Source organism: Marmota marmota, unplaced genomic scaffold (assembly GCF_001458135.2).
Source record: "Marmota marmota marmota unplaced genomic scaffold, marMar, whole genome shotgun sequence".
NCBI lineage: Eukaryota > Metazoa > Chordata > Mammalia > Rodentia > Sciuridae > Marmota > Marmota marmota.
In genome coordinates, this window is record NW_025999853.1 from 1,405,793 (window position 1) to 1,413,033 (window position 7,241).

Below are 7,241 nucleotides of genomic sequence, written 5' to 3' on the forward strand. Positions count from 1 at the left end.
TGCCCAGCGGGGCCGGCCGGCACAGAGGCAGCCACGCTGCGCCCCTCCTCCCCAGGCTGGGGGGCAGGAGGTGCCAGGAGGGGCGAGGGGGACGGCAGGCAGGACGCTCTGGGACGCAGGGCCAGGGGACCCGGGGGGAGGGCACGGGAGGCCGGGGCCAGGTCGGCCCCAGGGTGGAGGCGCGAGCAGGCGGAGAGGAGACCCGCGCAGGGGCAGAGGGGGAGGAGGCAGGGAGCAGATGAGATCCAGGAGGAGGAGGTGGATGGAGATGAGGCAGGACCTCCAGTGGGAAGCAGAGGAGGCGGCGGTGAGAGGGAGGGAAGGTGAGCGGGATCCTGGGGTGACTGGGCTGCAGAGAGAGCGAGAGAAGGGCGTCACGGCCAGGCCAGCAGCTGAGCTAACCCTGCGCCCGGCCGCCCGGCAGCGGCTGGAGGGAGGGCGGAGGCTCCCAGGTCTGGTTAGCGGCCATCCTCCTGGGGGCGGGCTGCACCTTTCTCCTGTGTATCTGCCTCCACCTGCACCTGGGCCACCTGCACCTCCTCCACCTCCTCCTCCTGCTGCCGCTGCTCCTCCAGCTGCTCCTCCGCGCTCTGTGAACCAGCCGGTGACCCAGGGAAGAAAGAGCGTAGACACTAACGAGGGGGCCAGGCGGGCTGCAGCTGTCCCCGTGGACCCCTACCTCGGGCGGAGGGTGGGCAGAGTGAGGGGCATCTCAGGAGAGAGGGCTGCAGCCACAGAGGCTGCGCCATCGTCTGCAGTCCCCCGGGTCGGCCTGGCTGCTGGCTCCGAGTGCAGCTGGGACGCGGGCAGTGGGGACCCGTGGGTGGGAGCGGGGTGTCTGCAGGGTGCCTGGAAAAGCCTTGCTTAGGAGGGGACCAGAGTAGGAGGCCTGGGAGGCCCCTGGGCAGCACCGACCAGATCAGGGAGGCCAGCAACTACTGGTGGCACCCCAGGCCCGGGGCGCCAGCCTGTGGGTGGGTGAGGTGGGCAGAGGAGTCACAGCAGGACAGGGCGGCAGACAGACAGACAAGAAGCCAGAGCTCAGTCTCCACTGCACAGGACAGGTCCCAGAAGGAACGCTCCCTCCTCCTTCCCGGCCTGGCTGGTGTCGGCTCTGCCAGCCCCACCAGGGCCCGTGGGATTTCCCACCAGCTTGGCTCCGGGCACGGGACCCCCACTCCAGCCCTCCCCACACAGCACCAGGCTGCCAGGTGCGCCTGCGGAAGGCCACCTCCTGCCAGGGTGGAGCACGGCTGGTGCCCATGGGGCTCCCAGAGCCCCTGGTGCAGAGCGCCCAGCAGGAGGCCTTGGTGAGGGCAGGGCTGTGGGACTTGGCTCCCCTGTCCTGGCCTAGGCTGGCTGGACATTAGCCCTGGGCAATAAGCTGGCCATCTGGGTTCCCAGGAGTTCCAAGCATGAGGCAGCGAGAGCAAATGGCCTGTCCCTCACCTCACAGAGAACACAGCAAAGGTGCTGAGAGGGGACGGCACTTCTCCAAGGTTGCACGGACACATACCATGCCCTGAGCCCTGGGTTCAACTCTGCCTCACGCCCCAACACCTGTGGCATCGTGTCGCCCTGGCTGTGCCCTTGGACGGTCCCTTTGCACTACTCCCAGCCTGGGCCTGGGTCACGGGTGTGAGCAGACATGTCCATGGCATGGGATGGATGGCATGGGCTGGACCATGGGGTTATGGAAGTGCAGCAGGAGGCAGGGAGCAGCAGGGGATGGCGGGAGGGCAGGGGCAGGAGGCGCCACCTTGGTGCAGGGCCGCGGCTCACCTTCGCTTTACGGCTGGCCTCGGAGCCCGGGCCATGCGGGGAGCTGTGCAGCTCCTTGGACACCACGCACAGGAACTCGGCCTGGTCCTCGCTGCCGTAGTTGTAGGAGGAGCCGATGTTCACCAGCTGCCGGGAAGAGCGGTGTGGGTCGCACCCCCAGGCCCCACCTCAGCCTCCTGGCCAGCCTGGCTTTCCAGAGGGACCTGGGCAGGAAGCTGGGGATCTTCTCCCACCTGTGCCCCTCCCGACTTGGCTGAACCTGACCCTGGAGGAGGGTGGTGGTGTCACCCCACCCCCAGCCCAGCCCACATCCAGGGATCCAGTTCCAAAAGCAGGTGGAGGCCTGTGAAGCATGCTGTCCCCTGATCCCACAGTGGCTGCAGCAGCCCCAGGACGAGGCTGGGTGGGACCCGCACAGCAAGCGCCACAGAACAGCCCCTTCCCTCTTGGAAGTCCCAAGAACCTGCGCAGCTGCCAGGCTCTGCCAGGCTCTTGGAGGCTGCCTTGGCTTAGGGTCCCTAGAATCCACACACCCCCTTCTGGCCGACGAAGTCCTTGCACTGACGGGTCTCCTTCAGCTCTCGGGGACCCCCATTCAGAAGGCAGAGAAACTTATCAGCCCACCCACGGCTGGGAAGGGGTGGGGCAGGGTTAGGACCTGGGGCCCCCTGGCATCCTGTCTTGGGGCCCAACAGAACTAAGTAGCATCCTTCTAGCAGCTGGCGTGATACCAGAGCCTATGGGAGGTCCCGGCCAGGGCTAGGAACCTTACTGGTGGCCTAATTTTCACGACAGTTCTGAGAAGGAGGAGCCATCTGCCCACCTCCCCGAGGACACTGAGGAGAGGAGCTAGGCGTAGCTAGGGTCAGAGCGTGTCGTGGCGGGAGGACGGGGGGAGCCAGCGTGGCTCCTGGGCTGGGGCCGTTCTTCACTGTCCAGCCTTCCTGGTCTTCGGTCTCGGGCAGCGCTGCTCTGGGGTGTGGGCATGGGATGGATGGCATGGGCCGGACCATGGGGTTATGGAAGTGCAGCAGGAGGCAGGGAGCCCCTAGAGCAATCACTTTCTGACTCTGTTCTCTGAAGACCCGAGCGGTGGACGCCAGCCGCTCGTCTTACCAGAGCACACTGCTGGGGACAAAATCTCCCCACTGGACGAGAGGCATCAGAGGCACCATGACTATCCCTGGGGACCCCCCGTGGGGCTTCCCTGAAGGGAGTGACGCCTGTGACCCAGCCTGTCCCCTACAGGGCCCTGGAATCTGTGCCTGTGGATCTGTCCCAGGAGGTGTGGCCAGGCTCCCTGCACCGGAGCTGCAGCTCGGGCCACAGACTTGCTCACACTGCGGCTCGGCCACCACCTGCTGCCCCAGGACTGATATGGACACCTAGGGGGGCTGAGGCAGTGCCTCCCGCCCGCCCCTCGGCCACTCTGTGCCCTGGGCACCTTTTCCTAGTCGTGTTGACTTCGAAGATCCCCAGGTGGGGCTGAGGCGGGGGACACAGGGCTGGCTGCAGGAAGAGAGGGCCCCTCGCTGGCAGCCGGGGGCTCCTGCTGCCCCCACCCGGCACCCATGCACCCTGCCCACCTGCTCAAAGCGCCAGCCGTCAGACATGGTGGACACCATCTGCGTGAGCTCCTCCTCCTGGCACTGCAGCACGCGGTACACGTGCTTGGGCGGCACCTGTGGGCAGAGACCCCATGGACGGCACCTGGGGATGCACCCCCACGCCCCCCAGGCATGTGCCCTTGAAGGCAGGTGGGGGAGGAGAGGTGGAGGGGGCCGCACCTGAGCACCTACTGTGTGCCAGGGGCTCAACACGCGTGATCTCGCCCACTCTTCTGCCACCCCCTGCTCAGTTACTCGTCCCAGGTCACCCGACTCGAGGGTGGCAGAGCCAGCACTTGAGCACAGAGATCACGAGAGGGAAGGCGGGCAGCGCATGGGGGACATTCTGGGTCATCAAATGAGCCAGACCCCCTAGGACACACAGCCTCCCCACCTCAGTCTCTGGGGCTGGGAGGTGGCCCCTCGCCACAACTCCTGCAGACCAGTTACTGGGGCCTGGGGTCCAAGCTCAGAAATGGCAGCCCCAGCAGCCAGGATGTGTTCACGGAGGACCGCCTGACCCAAGTGGCATGGGCTGACCTGCCTGGCCCCCTGCAGGCCCCAGACCTTCACATCAACTCCCCTCTACCTGTGGGGACAACACTTGGCGCTAAATTCCACAGGAGGAAATTAAGGCCCAGAGAGGGATGTGACTGGCCTAAGGTCACACAGAAAAAAAGCCAAGCAAGGCAGGGACAGAACCCAGTCTGGGGCTGTGTCTGTCCCCCACCCAGGCTGCTCTGCCTCTCCCAGCCCCTCCTCCACCCAGCCCTGCTTCCCACCTGGGTCACGGTGTAGTCCTTCTCCTCCATCCGGTCCTTGATGATGCGGATGAGTGGGCCGATGTTGTAGAACTCCGCCTCCTCCAGCACGCCTGGCAAGAGCAGCGGTCACTCCTGCTGCCCACACCCCGTCCTCCCTCGTCCCCCCGCCCCAAACCCACCTCCTGCTCTGGGCACACTCCCTGCTAGGTGGGCCACACATGCTAGGGCCAGGCCCTGTGCTCAGGTGACATCCTTCATGGCACTGAAGTCTCAGACCAGAAGTGAGTACTCATCGCCTCCACTGAGCACAGGGGAAACTGAGGCTCCCAAACAGGAGCGACTTGTCAAGGCCACAGCCAGTGAGCTCGGTCCCTCCAGCGCTCAGCCCCGAGGGCTCTGTCCACACTGTAAGGGAGCGTGCTTCTATAAGTGCCCCCAACTGCCATCCTTCACAGTCTGCAAAGCCCCCATGTGCACCTCGCAGTGCTGGGGACATGAGAAAAGCAGGCACCACTGTCCCCACTTTACAGTTAAGGTACTTGGAGGGACTATGCAAGCCACTCCCCACCCGGCCCAGGGAAGTTGACGGAGCGCCCAGGGGCTGGACCTCCCTAAGGTCCTGCAGAGCAGGTCACCTCTGGTCCTTTCTTTGGCCTCTGGGATCCCTGGGGACAGACAAGAAGTCGGCTATCTGCAACCTGGAAGAGGGCCCTCGACAGACCCCGACACGATGGCACCCGGATTAAAAAATCCCAGCCTCTGGAACTGTGAGGAATGCGTGTCTGCGATTTAGGAGCACCAGGCCTCAGCACCCAGGCCACAGTACCAGGCCTCAGCACCCAGGCTCAGCACCAGGCCTCAGCACCCAGGCTCAGCACTCAACATACAATTCCAAATGACCAACCCACCCTGCTGTCTCCAGGCCCTAACAGAGACGTGGCAGTAACTGTTGTGTGACAGTCCCCCAGCCATGTCCTGGTGGGGCAGACATCTGACCCTGCATCGCGCAGCCTCAAGGCCAGCTGCTGCGCCCCCTCTACCACGGCCCGAAGAGGCCAATGTGGCTGTGGCCCCCTCTCACCAGTGGGGGCGCGGAGGCACAGGGAGCTCAGTAAGGTTCCCAAGGTCACAAAGCTAGACAGTCCTCTCAGATCCGTCCCCAGCCCCTGTGTGAAGGTGCTGGAACCACACAGCTCAAAGAACCCAGGAACCTGTCAATAGGCGCTGGCTGTGACGCAGCTGTAGCGCTCACCTCCCCTCTCTGGGGACAGGCCACACCCAGGGTATCTGCTCCCCGGGGCTGGGGCTGGGGCCAGGTCCCTGCAGCAGTTCTGAGGCTGAAGCCCTGCTCTGTGGGAGCCATTAGCCTGCAGATCACTGGATGCCACAGGGGTCAGCAAGGGGAGATGGTGGCCCAAAGTGGAGAGGGACGGGCTGACCCAGGGCCCACAGGTATAGGACTCATGGCAACCAAAGCCCAATACCGCTCTCCAGAATACAGGTCACCATCCTTATTTTAGACACACCCATGGAGAAGTGGGCCCAGCTGGTGAGCTGGCCAGAGCTACACCCTGTGCCCCAAGGAAAGTGGACCTGGCACCGACCGCAGCTGCTGCTCCTGGCTAGCGCCTTCTAAGTGACCATTCTCCAGACACGGCTTCCCCACTGTCTGTTAGGCCCCGACGTGGGCCTGTATAGGGGCCTGCTGCCAAGGCCTGGGAGGGGCCGAGCCCTGCCAAGGAGCAGCAGCCACCCCTGCCTCTGCCCACAGCTGGCTCTGTGCTGCAGAGGCTGCAGGTTTGGGGAACAGTCCCTGCCCCACCCACCTGCCGGCTCCAGTCCTCACCAGGCCCACCCGGCGATGGCGACACCCGATGCCCAGCCAAAGAAGGCGCAGCTCTTCCCATTGCCATCCCCACCCTTCCCCCACCCCAGACTCTGCCCACACCTGGCTTCCCAGGAGGCCAGGGCGGAAGGGCACCCCTGCCAGGAAACAGGCCTCCGGCCTCACGGGCCTCCTCTATCTCCTGAGTGTGTCTCCATCACTCCCTGGCGTCACCCAGGAAAGCGTCACCCGGGAAAGCCCGGGCCCATCAGCCTGAGGGAGACCCTGGGAACCAGCTCTGCCTGGGAAACACAGCAGGAGGCAGGTGCCCACTGCAGCTGGAAAACAGGGCTTTGGGCCTCTGCGGAGGCCATGGCAGGCAGGCTGCAGAGGGCAGGGCCAGGACATGGGCCCCAGGCCAGTCCCCTGGACCAACTCACCCTCCTCAGCCATGTCCTTGTCCAGCACCAGCTTGCCATGCCGGAGGAAGTTCAGGATGGGCCCAAAGTAGGTGGGGTCACGGTCAATGAGGTAGGCCCCCGTTTCATCCTGTGGAGGAGAAGGCACAGAGTGAGAAGAGTGAGGCTGTCCCCTGCCCATCTGGCACATCAGCTCTCACTAAAGGCCAGGGAAAGGACTGCGGGGAGCAGGAGAGAGAGTGATATGATGTGTAATAAAGCCTGAGGGTCAGACGGACCTGGGTTCAAATCCTGCCTCTGCCTTTTCCAGACTGTGTGACCTTGGACCAACAATTTGACCTCTCTGAGCCTCTTTACCCTACCCCGTAACTATGGGTCACCATGAGCACACAGGGAGAGAGGTCTGAGTGGCACCTGGCCCAGTGAATGTCTTTCTTAGAGGGCCCCCTGAGGCCGGCCCCCTGTTCACCAGGTCCCTTGTCTTTCAGGGGATGTTTACAAGTTCCTAAAGGAGCGGCCCTCCCATTGGACACTTGCAGCCTGCAGGGAGGCAGGACGGGCATCAGGACAACTCTAGAGAGGTTAGGGGACTGGCCCAAGGTCACAGCATCAGAGTGTCACAGAACCGGGACAGGGAACCTGAGAGATCATCTCCAGACCAGCACCTCTGGTTACAGAGGAGGGGGCCGAGCCCAGAACATGGAAGGGTCTCGCCCAAGGTCATGTTGGCGGTTTGCAGCAGAGCTGAGTGGGAGCCCAGGCATGGTGCCCTCTGGGCCAGCCTCCTCCCAGCTGAGAAAGCACCCCAGGACTCCTGTGCCGGGCTCCCGGACCCCCCCCCCCC

The 7,241-nt window shown here is 64.3% G+C and overlaps 1 protein-coding gene across 1 annotated transcript in view; it reads left to right on the forward strand.

Annotated features, from left to right (window-relative positions):
* Positions 1–7,241, forward strand: part of Tmprss6 (transmembrane serine protease 6) — a 56,344-nt gene that overhangs the window by 35,935 nt on the left and 13,168 nt on the right. The window contains exons 15-16 of the mRNA XM_048807989.1: positions 1,145–1,153; positions 4,767–4,786. Coding sequence (XP_048663946.1) covers positions 1,145–1,153; positions 4,767–4,786 — 29 coding nt within the window. The remainder of the gene's footprint in view (positions 1–1,144; positions 1,154–4,766; positions 4,787–7,241) is intronic.